The sequence below is a fragment of the Oreochromis aureus genome, linkage group 20 (genome assembly GCF_013358895.1).
Source record: "Oreochromis aureus strain Israel breed Guangdong linkage group 20, ZZ_aureus, whole genome shotgun sequence".
NCBI lineage: Eukaryota > Metazoa > Chordata > Actinopteri > Cichliformes > Cichlidae > Oreochromis > Oreochromis aureus.
The window spans coordinates 6,485,683-6,499,350 of record NC_052961.1 but is presented as its reverse complement, the minus strand read 5'-3'; the positions used below and the strand labels follow the sequence as shown (position 1 = coordinate 6,499,350).

The following is a 13,668-nucleotide window of genomic DNA, read 5'->3' as shown; positions in this document are numbered from 1 at the left end:
CACAGAATTTTTATCTTTTTGTTAGACTCATTTTCTTTTTTAATAAAGATTACCAAAGGTTTATTAAACCTAGCAACAATCATGATGTGTAAACATCTGGTCAGCAGTGTAAGGCGGTGGATGGAGGAGATGTATGTGCAAAACCAAATCAAGAAAACAGTGGTGCTGCGGCGGTAGACGGCCCAGACACCGTCACAGGAGCGGAGACGGGGTGTGATTTGAGCCCTGAGCACTTGCCAGGTGTTCCTCATTTCCTCTAGTCTCCACCATCACACAGGAAACTCCTGCAAAAAGCCCTGGAACCGTAACACTCAGCACGTCTCACATTGTCCCACCAAAACGTCCCACTCGTTAGTGTTGTATGAATCTGGTCGCTCAACCTCTAACCTGCGACTCCATCTCAGTACACCATCTTGATGATGGTCGTGTTCTGTTTCTGTTCCTCTCTCCTCTGAGTGCATCTGAGGAATTAAGACATCCTTCAGGATGAGATTATAGAGAAATGATGGCACATTGGTGCTTTCCTTGCTGCATTAGCGCCACCTGTTGATCAGTCAAGCAGTGTGAACCAAGAGAGAACCGTTAGAAAACATTCCTGAGGAGAAAAATATCTCTCCTCAACGTTCAAAAAACTCCTCGAGGTACCTTTAACCTATTTATTTTCTGGCAGCTCTTCACGGACCGCACTTCGCAGCGGGATCTCGGTCATTATTTTATATTACTTACAACAGCAGAGACCGCAGCGACTTGCCTCACAATGATTACTTTCATATTCGTGTGTAACACGGCTCCTGTGGGAGCCATCGCCGCGGCCTGCATATTGCAACCCACACACGTGCACCGTCTCACCACGCCTCGCTGTAATGTGCACCCAGCAGCTCTCTGTACACTCTAACCATCTAACCACTTCATGTTCCAACTGTTGTTTTTTTTATTGTTTTAATTACTGCAGTTCTTTACTCTGTCTTGACTCGTAGCTGCTCGGCTCGCTCGCCTGCACGGTTGTGCAAGCGGAGGCCGAGAGGTCACCGAGCGGGTGTGAGCACGGAAAACGCAAGTGGGTGAGAATAGAACGGCGTAATCCATGGATCTGTCAATATTTACTCAGCAGGACACGTTTAAGTCTCAATGCACCGCTCCTTAACGTTACACTGCACCGCCACGCCGCTGCCGCTGTTGTTCAGGCTAACGAAGTATGTTTCCCTCAGCCTTCATCTCTAATTAAATAGGCTAAGCCGTTCTTTTTCGAGTGGGTGGTACAGTAAATGTTTGATATGTGACTCAGTCTGATTTTTAGAAGACGCAAACTCGCCAGTACTTTGCTTGTTGGTTTAGTGTGTCGGTATTTGCTCTCAGACTTGGAAAGAAGCCCTCGGTATTAGGATTGAAAAGCTTGTTGATGTTCTTTTGAGAGCAGCTGGATAATGTTTGATCACTTGCTGATTTAGTAGAGACATGTACTGTAAACACTGACCCCCACCCCCACCCCCACCCCACCACCCATCGAAAATCCAGACATTACCCTGTCACCCATTTGTTTAACGATATTTCCTAACTGCACATAATTCCTGTTTACAACTGGCACCCTGAGTGCTCTCAAATTTTAGTATCGGCGATTATGTGAAGACTTTCCTTTCACAACCAATTATTCCAGCGCTCCATCTGCAAAAGGCTCACATGTGTGTGTGTTTTAACTGTTTGATGCCCTGCAGGTGTTTTTCACGAGGAACGGGAAGCTCATGGGCCGGAGGGAGATGGTCATCCCTCCTGGGGGCCTGTACCCCACCGTGGGGATGCTGAGCAGCGGCGAGAAGGTGAAGGTGGACCTGCATCCCCTCAGCGGATGAGCCTGGGACCCGTGACGCCTTGCAAACAGCCGACTGCGCTGTAGAGCTCACCCACGGTAGCCTAGCATGCTACTAACACTCGCCAGAACGCACTCACTTCAGCTGCACTCATGCACATCGCTGTCGTCTTCCTTCCCCGACTTTTATTTATAAGACTTGTACATTTCACAGCCGTCACGGCAGACGGCCGGCCTCGTGGCTGTAAAGAAGCAGTGACAGGTCCTACGTGGGCTGTGTAGGTTACAGAGTACTTGCTGCAGGAATACACGGCTGCACCTCAAAGCGAGAAACTCCAGAGAGACATTTAACTGTTAATTCTATGCAATCTGCACTGCTGTCGTCCTCTCCTCTAACCTCCTCCTGCATGCAGTGTGTGTCTGTAATACTGAGCTGTTAAATCCCTCTCATGAGGTCTGGCACACTTAGTTTATTTCATTTGTCACAACCCCAAGCAAAGCAGAGCAAGGCCAACAGTTGTGCCGAGTCAGAGCTCGTTCGGAGTTTATGTTTCAGGGAATAGACACCCCCCCTCCTCTTCACCTCCTCTCTCCTTGCCACTCTCTTTTTCTTTGTGTCTCTCGCTCTCTTTCCCAACCTCTCCTCATCCTCTCTCTGGGTGAGGGTGCCCTCCTCTGAGCGATCGGAGACCTGCTGTTGCCCCACCTCGCTCGCTGCTCTCCCAGAGCTGGCTGCAAGTCAGCAGTGGATCTGTTTCAGTGTCTCAGACGTGCATTAACATTCATTTTTTTGCTCTGTTTTGTTTTTTGAATCTGGATAATTGCAAGTACAGTAAACACAACCAAACATAAGACGCTGCCACTGAGCAGCACAGACGTTTCCTCAGAGCGGATGAAGAGCTTTGTGAGTGTTTTGTAGTGAGATTACAAATGAAAATATATATTTAAAAAAAATGTCAGGTATATTTTCTATGAGGAATCTGTGAAATATACTTTTCAGTTTATCTTCTATGTCAGAAGTTCAGGGAACGCGATTTGTTGCACTTATGTGAAAGGGAAGCTGTTAAGGGAACACATGCACACAGCGGGTGGACAAAATAACAGAAATAACCAGTGAAATGCTGCCTGATGCAACACAACACACTACAGCCATAACAATAACCGCAAACTTAACAATAACCACAAATAAAACACCTCTGAAAGTAAAAGCCACCTCTGAAAACCTCACACAGAAGCATCAGGCGCAGGGCTGTTGGATTCGATTGCATCACACTGTACTGTAATGTAATATTTTTGTACTCCCTCTGCATGTTTGCCCACTACATGAAGAATTATTCAGCGTCTTCATTTTCTTTCCCTCAAAGTTTTGAGTGATATCTTTCGAAACAATCTGCTAGTTTCTTTCCCTCTTTGTGATGTAATATTAACTATGATGATGTTTATTTGCCGTTTGTGCGACATGTCAGAAGAAAAACGTTGTGTCTTTGTGTTTGTGGCCACCAGCACTTTAACGATGTGTTTGTGTGACTGCACAGAGAGCAGAAGCAGCACCGGGAGTCTGTGTCACAAAGTTAGATTCGATTCGACCACTTTTTCTAATTTTTTTTTCCCCTTCCAGTCACCGTCTAGCAATGTAATTTAATTAAATTGCTATTAAATGTAATTTAATTTCTATCCTGCTAGTAAAAATAAGAAGCAGCAGCTTGCATCAGTTTCTCAGTCGCTCAGAGGGAGAAAAGGTCGCACTTTAGCAATATTTTCCAAGTGATAGAAGGCAGATGTGGTGGCAGACCCGACAGAGCACTAAAGTTAAAATCTGAGTGAAAGATCACTCCTGGCGTTTCTTTCTTGACGGCTTGGTGCAAATCCAGGAGAATTCACTTTTGCAATCAGTTTCTGCCTCGAAGCTTTAAAAGTGTTTGTTTTTCTTAGTTTATCCACACACTGAATCCCTCAAACATCATAAGAAAAGAAGGGTGATGTCAACAGTATGTCTCAGTTTATCTACTTGACAAAGAAATCCTACAGTAGCAATTGAAAGAAATCAGTCAGCACAACCCTTTGAGGTTAAATTGTAAGAAAGAAATGTGTAAAATTACAGAAAAGAATGTCCTGTAATTATAAAAAAAAATAAAAACCTTTATGTAATTTAATTATCTATCAGTTAATTACTTTGATGTAGTATGAATGGCTGTGAGTGAGGTCTTTATCAGTTGGAAAAGTCTGAAAAGAAAAAAGAATATATAGTCCAAAACTTTTATCCACTTCTTCCAAAGAAGTGCAAATGGCCAGATTGGCGTTTTTGCCAGGCCGAATCTGGCCCCCAGACCTTATGTTTGACTGGCTATCCAAAGAGAGTGAGACCCAGGTTAAGTCGCACTTTGTGACACAGACTCCGGAGCTGAAGCAATCTGTCGAGTTTGTCGGAGCTGGTTTCCACACATTTCTAATTTATGGTTAAAGGGAGAAAAGTTATCATTGTTATTCTGTATCAGCCAAATCAAACTGAATTCCTCTGCATCTTCCTATTACAACATCTGCATCCCTGTAAAATAAACATTCCTCTGCGCCTTCATAAAAGGCGCAAGCAGCAAGTTTCTTTAGCATGTACACAAAGTCATCCACAGGTCACTGCAGACGGTGATGCTAGAAATCTAATGTGATGTAAAACTAATACACAGGGTTACCTATTAAATCACATCTGCTGGAGAGTGCGTGTTTGTATTTAGTCGTCACGTGTTTGTTTGTTTTAGAGCCAATGATATAAAAATGTAATCATATATTTGTTTTTTCCTTCACATGCAGGGCTGGATAGAGACTTATAACTAAAAACTGTAAAGCTAGACAGCGCAAAGATACAAACGAGACACCGATGTGGGGAATGTTAGCCACATCTCCGTCCAGGGTTTTGAAGTCGCTTATACTGAAGTTTACTCAGTTCAGCAGTTTACAAAAAAAGTTCTGCAGTTCAACCAAATTAGAGCTAAATGCAGTGAAAGTTTTTGTAGCGTCTCCAAACGCGTTCACCAAGAATTTATGTACCAGTTTAAAAAATAAAAAATTCTTTGCCTTGTTGAATTGCACTATAATGGCCTTGTTCAAACATGTTTAAACGTCAATAAAAGTTTCAGTAATGTAACAAAGTGATTGTTTTGATTTCTCCATGGTGGTGGTCCATAAGTGGATTTGGTGTCACTCTCAGGTAAGTCGGTGTTTAATGAACAAGTGTAAATTATTTATTAACGGCTAAAAATGTAAAATGTTAGGGGATTATCCTTTCCTTCGAGTAATTTTACTTTTAAGTAGTTTTATGTTATGCTTCCGTAAATGTTTTTTTTTTGTATTGCAAAGCTTTAATTACTTATTTGAGATATAAATCTAAAACATTATGTTGTAGTATTTTAGCTCCAGCTCCATTATTACAATTATATACACGTTTATGAATCAGTAATTGTTAATCCAGTAATATAATGTTTAGTCCTGTTAAAGAAACTCTCACATGAATCTTGTTGTGGAGGAATTCTGACGTTTTTTCAGTCGTTCGTTTGCAGACCTGCTGCTGTGCTCGGGATCTCTGTCCTGTTGCCGGCCCAGTTTTGGCCCAGGTTTAGCTGTTGGACTGATCTCCTCACATTCGACTCTAGAATATTTTGGTACACAGAGGAGTTCATGGTCGACTCGATGACTGCAAGGTGCCCAGGCCCTGTGGCTGCAAACCAAGCCCAAACCGCCGCGCTGACAGCTGGTATGAGTTTGTGCTGATATGCCATGTTTGGTTTTTGCCAAATGGGCACTGAGCATTATGGCCAAACATCTCCACTTTGGTCTCTAAAGAGGCATTGTTCCAGAAGTCTCCACTAAGCCGTGCTGCCGTGTTCTTTTTTCTTCCTGGCAGCCATACTTGTAGCTTTTGCTTTTTCAGTTTTCTGCTCCTGGGAAGATTGACAGCAGTCTTGAATGTTTTTCACTTGTTTCTCAGCATAGAATGATGAACTTCAAATTGTTTGGTTATAGCCTTTCCCAGACCGACAGCAACAACTACTTTTTTAAGGTGGATGCTGATGGATTTTCTCCATATTCCAGACGAGCAAACTGCCAAAACCTCCACATTTTAGAGGTGATCAATTAATCAAGTGACTGATTAGCATCTGACTGCTACTTACACTCTTAATGGAAGCAGTAAGGTGTACTTTCCTCATGACTGCATATGATCCTGTATAATGAGAACTTTTGTGCAATAAGGCTGCTGCTTTAGTTTTGATTAAAACTTTCATTTAAGAGTCTAAATTCCTTGTTTGGCCACTGTGCAAAAGTTCTTGTAGCGTGCTGCTTTTTCACGTAACCTCAGGGATGCACCTGGAGCAGCTGCACTGCGTTGTGGCTCTAAAGCAGATCGCTTGTAGTCCCACCGCAGTGAGTTTCAGATACTTCCCAGAAGTGGCAATTCACACTGCACCACTTTAAACGGTGCCAGGTCTAGTTTTTTTTCCCCCAACAGACACCAGGTCAAGCTGCAAAGAACAGATGAGGAGGGTCCAAGGAGAGTCTGGTCAGATTTCAAAATAAAAGGCCCCATGCAAACTTAATGTGTGTCAGGGGCACATAAACATGAAAATAATACCACAGTTTTTAAATCAGTGTTGTGGACTCTTGCAGCACAAATATTGTGGTTTTCTGGAAACAACCCTGCTTCTTTCTGATTGGGCTAAACAGTGGTCCCTTTTTATTTGTATGTATATATTTTATATTGTGTTTCAGTGACAGTTTTCCTGGACAATGAACTCTTAATTCAGGATAGTGAAGTCATTCTTGCATGATTAGGATCTTAGCTTTGGGTCTGGGGTACAGATGCAGAAGATGGTAGGAGACGAGTTTCTCTAGCCATTCCCATCTGCCTCTGACACTCAAATTCGCTTGTAATGGCATCTACAAGTGGAAAAGACGAAGCATGAGTTTTTAATAACAGGCTAACTAGGATTTCTGTGATATGTCTGAATAATATGAAACCAAATTAAACATCAGCCAAACTTTAATGTGAAATTACAAAAGTACATCAGTTTTTGAAAACAATCTTAAGCAGTATGTCAAAAGATACTCAAAGTTTAACAGTTTATTTATACAGTAGCAGGTCAGGCTGTTTGGTCCCCTGGCTTAAAATGTTACAATAATCATGTCCAGTTTTATCTCATCAGAAGTGGAAACAAATGATCATTAGTCTCTTTCAGTTCAATGTGTTCATAGTTACAGATGTGACAAATTAAAGGGAAAAAAACCCTGACCCACGCAGTGAGAGGTGGCTGTGTGCTAGTCTGGGTCCACCTGAAACATTTCCATCCTGGTGGAAGTCTTCTTCTGGGTGACAGTGCCTCCACCTGGACACGAGGGCTCACAGTGGTTTGAGGGTGAAAATAAAGTGACTCATAGGCTGCGGCCTTCACAATCAACACATCTCAAGCCAAATGAACGCCTATGGGAGATTCTGAACAAGCATTTTAGACCGTGCTCTCAAACCGCTCACCATTAGGCTACCTGAGTCAATGCCAAGGTGCATTAAAGCTGTAGGTTTTTCCTTTAACTGACATCCATCTGTGGGATCAAGAACTCAAGTCACAGCTGGATTCTTCTGAGAAAAAGAAACCAAACTCATTATTTTCTACTTTGTCTTAATTCAGAAACTTTTCAGTCACAGCTGAGCTGCAGTCTAATATGACCGTGCAGTCGGTTTCTCAGGACAGCAGTTTGATAATGAAGCATCCGATGAAAATACAAAATTACAAAAGTTGCGTACACACACAAAAAAAAATAAAACATCTATTCTGTGACTTATAACATTTGCGTTAAAAATATTTAAAGGGGAATCATTTTAAATATCTTTTAAAAAAATTTGATTATTCTAAATGTCGTGAAAGAGGCACGAATAAAATTCACTCTGGACACGGCAGCAACTTTGTATCAAGAAGAGAAGAAGAAACTGTCTGAAAAAGAAGGAATGGCAGAAGATCAGTTAAGCGTCCGTGGATGTCGTTGTTTTGGCCGAGAGCAGAAAATTCACTTTATACGTCCCCTTCTTCCTCCTCTTCTTCATCCTCGTAGTGTCGGTTACGTTTAATCAGCTCCTCCACCGTCAGGTCCTCCTGCTCCTCTTCGCTGTCCCAGAAGCCCACGTCCTGAGACGACCGGCTGGCCTCCACCTCTGCCTCCGGAGTGGAGACTGCAGTCGGCTCAGTCGGAGTCTCCTGAAGTTTAGCATCTGGCATATCTTCCTCCAGCACGCCTCCGTCTTCCTCCTCCATCTGCTCCTCCTCTTCACCTCGTCCTCCTGCAGCGTCATCGAGATCCTCCTCTGTGGGGAGATGGTCTGTAGCGTCTTCGCTCTTCATCTCCTCTTCCTGTTCCTCCTCTCCGGAGCTGGTGTGCACATCTACACAGCTGTCCTCGGTGGGGGTTTGGCTGTCTGACGACTGGCCGCCGTGCTGGAGGTCCATGCTGGCGGGTTCAGGACTCGGCTGCCGCTCTACTGGTGCACTCTGCTTTTTGGGCTCAGGAGCAGAAGGGCTGTCAGGTTGAGCTGCCGCGGTGAACGGCATGCTGCGCTCCTTCAGGGGGGTGTTTCGACGCAGAACAGGTGAGCCCCTGGCTTCCTCTGGGGGTGTGGATGGGGAGTCTTCCTCTGGAGGCCACTTGGCTCTGATTGGTTTACCTGTGGAGACCACCTCTGTGTTGGCAGCGGCTCCACCGCGGCTGGGCGTGTCCTCGGGCTCAGTTTTTGGTGGCCAGGAGATCTTCAGCCTGCGGGTCTCTGTGGGTCTGTCAGCCTTCTCTGAGTAACCTTGTCCCAGAGCCTCCATGGTGGCCGTCAGGACGTTGACTTTAGCCAAGGGTGAGTCCTCCACACTGGGGCTTTCCTGGTCTGAGGGTGTGGCCGGACTCTGGGCTGTTGGCTTGGTTACAGATGTCGGCGAGGCCTCAGCGCTCTCGTTTTTGCCCTCCCAAAGTTCCTTGTGCGGCCGGTGGCCGAAGCCCTCGTCGTAGTTTCCTTTGGCCTTGAAGAGCTGGGAGAAGTGCGGCTTGCAGTAGACGTTGTTGTGCAGGGAGGCGTAATTCGCCAAACTAGACCAAAACAAAGGACAGTTTAGAGAAAACAGACCTTTTCTAAAAAGAAGTCAAAGTCTTGATCAGGAATGGTTTGAAAGAGATCGTTAACGTCCTGGGTTCATAACAGGTTAATATGCTACTCTCTGAAAAATGAGTTTTCAGAGTTTTGAGAAGGTTATTGGATATTTTTGATGGAAAAAAAGAATCAAAATAAACAGCAGAACATGTTTGGAGAATGTCTTTAAATTCTTTAAATTACTGGCAACTACAAGAGCTGCACAGGACCTCGAGATAAAGTTAATTTAGAGTGTTTTTTTCTCCAAGTAACTCTGCAGAAAGGGCTTTAAATGCAGTAAAATCCTTTGTAAATGTTCGCCTGGGCGTATCGTCTGACACGATCTGTCATGGCCTCACCTGAGTTTGGTGTTGCAGTGCGAACAGCGGAAGCAGGAGCTGTGGTAAATGTTCTGGTTAGCCACGAGCCTCTCCAGAGGATAGACCGTCTTCAGGCACGATACACAGGTCTCCCTCACTGGCAGACGGAAGTTCTGCACACGCATAAACATGATTTCCCCCCATTTTTAGTCACATATGGACACCAAAAGTGACTGCTGAGCCCATCAAACCTCTCCAAAGCTACTCTGTTAAAGTCTAAGAATAAAAATAAGGAGATGGGTGTGGGGTGCACAGGTGTAAATGTTTGTTGTGAGGACTCACCCTGGGAGTCTTTGACTGGGACGAGTCTTTCTGATTGGAGGATGCAGGAGTGCCGGGTCCTGAGCCTGAGAGAGAGCAAAATAAAAAAAATTTTTTAAAAATGAAGAATGGCAGTAATGCAGAACCAACACTAGAGGGAGCCATCTGCATATTTGATACAGCCCTTCCACTTATAGGATTACAAACTAAAGCCAAGGACAGACAGTTCATAGTGAGCTGTGAGAACCTCACTTCAACTTTTCATCACGAATTATCTGAGGAACTTACCGTTGGTCTCTGAGGTGAAAACTCTCCTGGTGTTCGGTTCAGACTCTGGACTCTGAAACGGGAGAAGAGATGTGGAAAAAAAAAAAACCATCACAAACTGACACATGTTTAGACAAATGTGTGTCGAGATGAGCTGAAACTGACGCACTGGAACAAAAACACCTTCAGGCTATAAACTCTCACCATGTCCAGAGTGCACGGGGGGACGTTCTCCTTCTGCTTCCCACTGAAACCGTCCAGCTGATCGTCCTGAGCAAAACAAGAAGGACGAGCGGGACGTTAACAACGGAATATAAGCCGTCTGCATCACCTGCTTCATAGGAGATATACCTAAGACACTACAGTCTCACACAGTGTGCAGTATTGTGGATGCTCTGTTAACCATAACCCTACAGGTGATACCCTGTAGGGTTATGGTTAACAGAGCATCCACAATACTGCACACTGTGTGAGACTGCAGTGTCTTAGGTATATGTACCATTTGGCTCTAAGTAATTTTTAAGTATACAAAACAGATGTTTAAACCTATATCAGAGAGAGCAGGGATTTTTCTAGACAAGTCACTGCCTGTAGACTAATAATGTAGCTGGACGACGACGACGACGACGACAACATCAAAGTCCAGGAAAAAGTAGGTCCACAAAAACACATTTACTACATGTGCATCTTAATCATACAAATATCTTTGCTGGGATCACATGTAAGGTCTCATTTTGTTTCAAGTCACTTCTATTAACTAGTTTGTCTCCAAAAATCACCCCAGAAAATACAAAATTCCCCAGTGCTCTGCCCCACGGGTGTCCATTCAGGCCTGGAATAATTCAGGAACATCGGCGTGGTTGTGATGGCACAGAGTTCACAACCCAGCTCGGCTCCACAGAGACCGATTTACACTGTTTGTTTGGAAATACTTTGGCTTTTTGTCAGCGGGCAGTGTGATTCTGCAATCTTAACTGTGCTGTCTAAATAATAAATAGGCTCGTGTTACAAGCGTCATGCACCCAAAGGTCATGCATGATTCATTTCCTGTTTCGTGTTGAGGAAAAGATAACAGCTGATGCATGTTTTTCACAGCAGGGCTCGCTCAGGCCAGTGAATGTCCATCCTCTGTAACTTCACCCAATTATTTTATAATGTGAAGGTATGCAGATCTTTTAAGGGCACTTTTTTTTTTTTTTTTAATTCTCTGGTTGATTTGTGTTATTCCATATTCAGCTCCAAGACAATTAAATAGGATTATTGCAGCTTCCCTAACCATGAAGACTCCACTAATCTCACTTTCATTTCTGGTTTTCAAATTTCTAATAAAAGTTTCCAGTAAGGCACAAAGGACTCACATTGACTGAAGTGGGAGGCACTTCCTGTTTGGAGATGGCCGCTTGATAGAGGGCCATCCGATCACGGAGAGGCGTGGACTCGGCGAGGCTTCCATCTGCCAAAACACACAACACTGAGAAGTTATTGCCTAACAAACACTTCAGCTATTTTAACTCATCTTTAGTGCGCACATCATGTCTGAACAGCGTTTTCTGTGCTTGCTGTAGCCTGCAGATGCCACTTTCTTTTGTTACAGTTCATTAATTGTTGTGAATACTGATGACGGGAACACGGGGTCAGAAGCTGCGTGCAGCGTGGAGGGAAACTGTGGGTTTGTCTCTTCCTGTGCTCTCTTAATCAGTGGGCTGATCACAGCGCTTACACAGCAGCCCGTGTTGTCGCTTTTGAGCTTTTTCACTTCGGGGAAGGATGTAATCCATCCAGGAGGAAAGCAGGAAGAGACTCTTTGTAAAGAAAAATCCCAAAGACTTTGTAAATCTGACACCGTTAACGAAGAGCTCCAGTTTACCTTTGACATAGCAGATGTCTTTCCGTTTGTTTTTCCATCGCTCATGTTTTTATTTTATGTGGTTAAAATGACTGCATACGCACACGAGGCCTCTTGTGATGACAGCCAAAAAAGGCACAAAGTCAGAGAGCTGCTAAGCAAAATGAAGCCACGTTTGCCTCCAAGCTTGGAGACCAAAACTGAGCTAAAAGAGGCTGAACTCTGCATTTATATCACATCAAGGGACTCAAACGTGACTCCAAACATTAAAACCGACGTATTATTTACCAACTGACTGCTCTTACTGCAGACCTTCAGTACATCATTTTCCTGATACAAGCTGTTTAAAGTCAGCCTCTTTTTAAGCCAGACAGCATTATGCTCAAGAATAAAAATAATCTCTGTAAACAGACCTCAAAGGGATCTACTTAATTCTGTTTGGTCAAAACTGCTCTGCCTAGAAAGTACATTTGAGCAGGCTTGCATTATATGCAGGTAAAGAGATTAAAATAGAGCGAGGGCATTTGCCAAAATGCACCAGATACCTAACAGCTACTGACAATAATAAAGCTTTAGGCTCAGCAAACAATGTGCAAAACAAAAATCCTGGAAGCAGATATCCAAGTATTGGCTGTTGCTCCATCAGGCCACTTAAGCTTCTACTTTATTTGGTGCTTATGTTACTCAGCTACAAGTACATATCAAAACTACCCCGATCATCTCAGAGTTTACCAATTTGTTAGCAGAGAGCCACACTTCTGGTTTCCAGAATTCTAGGAAATTAATCATTTGTGCATTTATTAATTTATTTCTACCGCAGCCATATACAAGATTGACAAGACAGCTAATCATGAACCTAAGCAATGACAAGAGCAGCAACAACACGGTAAAATAAAGCTGAGGTGGACTGCAGAGTCAGCAGCTTTCACTCTGCTGAGGAGGTTATGTCATTGGTTCTGATATTACTAAAAATGAGCCCTTTAAGGTCACATACAGGGGCTCGTTTTCTCAGGTTTCTCCTCCGTCATATAAAAAAAAAAAAAAAAAAAAGATGAACTGCCTCTTACATCTCAAAGAGTTTCACTTCCTGTTTAAATTAAACCAACCATAAACCATTAGCCAATGAAATGACTGAGTGCTCCGTCTGAGTCGCATTTGGTGTGGAGGATATTTAAAGATTCGGCAGAGGTGCGAAGTAGCGCACAGCTGTTTTTTTATCCACTGACAGCAGTTTTTGAAGATGAAGCCATTCACCGACTTACATTCAGCTGAGATGTGTATTACAGAAGGTTTCCATTCTGCCAATAATAAAACTCTGTCGCTTACTTTTTGGTATTTGATGACATTTAAATGTTGTCCACATCTAAAAAGAAATGTGAAGCTCGCTCATAGATAGAATAAAGCACATAAGAAACGTGCAACACTAAAAAGTTTCATTTCACATCAGCCGTTGCCGTCTAGGTCATTTGGTGCGTGTTGTCGATCACCTCTCAAACAAACTGCCCTCTAAAAACCCTGAAAGCACATTAAAGAGAAGCATGTACCTCCTAGTAGTTGGTCCATGCTGCCAGTGTTTCCTCGGCCCGTCTGCTCTCTGGATGCCTGCAACGCAAAAACAGACAGATGTAGAAAACAAACCGACATAAGGCAAAGAGATAAAAACACATGCAGTCATTTGATGCTCACATGTTTCACCCGGTAGAGCCAACAGGCTGGAAGCTAAAGCCCGACCATCAGAAAGATCAAAGTGGAGAGAGACCGAGGAAATGCAAAGGTAAGAGAATCACAGAGGTCAAGAGCAGCGTAGTGTTTGTGCAGTCCAAACCACTTTAATCCCCTTATGAGCTCAGTGTCTGAGACAAGACACCCCGTCTGTCCTCAGCCACCAGCCAGAAAACAAACCGATCACCTCTCTGCTGCCGGGCAGAAAAGAACACCTGCTGCTTTATAACAAAGGAGC

General features: G+C 43.6%; 2 protein-coding genes across 5 annotated transcripts in view; one reads left to right on the top strand and one right to left on the bottom strand.

Moving 5' to 3' along the window:
* The window catches only part of spryd3 (SPRY domain containing 3), a 71,685-nt gene extending 66,742 nt beyond the window's left edge, over positions 1-4,943 (top strand). For both annotated transcript variants that reach the window (XM_039604702.1, XM_031725729.2), the window contains one exon: positions 1,713-4,943. In XM_039604702.1, the coding sequence (XP_039460636.1) occupies positions 1,713-1,847 (135 nt within the window). In that variant the 3' untranslated portion in view covers positions 1,848-4,943. The remainder of the gene's footprint in view (positions 1-1,712) is intronic.
* Positions 4,944-6,815: 1,872 nt separating this feature from the next.
* Positions 6,816-13,668, bottom strand: part of lima1a (LIM domain and actin binding 1a) — a 29,799-nt gene continuing 22,946 nt past the window's right edge. For all 3 annotated transcript variants that reach the window (XM_039604585.1, XM_031760463.2, XM_031760462.2), the window contains 7 exons: positions 13,253-13,310; positions 11,221-11,315; positions 10,067-10,132; positions 9,884-9,935; positions 9,617-9,681; positions 9,314-9,447; positions 6,816-8,914 (listed from right to left, as the gene is read on the bottom strand). In XM_039604585.1, the coding sequence (XP_039460519.1) occupies positions 7,858-8,914; positions 9,314-9,447; positions 9,617-9,681; positions 9,884-9,935; positions 10,067-10,132; positions 11,221-11,315; positions 13,253-13,310 (1,527 nt within the window). In that variant the 3' untranslated portion in view covers positions 6,816-7,857. The remainder of the gene's footprint in view (positions 8,915-9,313; positions 9,448-9,616; positions 9,682-9,883; positions 9,936-10,066; positions 10,133-11,220; positions 11,316-13,252; positions 13,311-13,668) is intronic.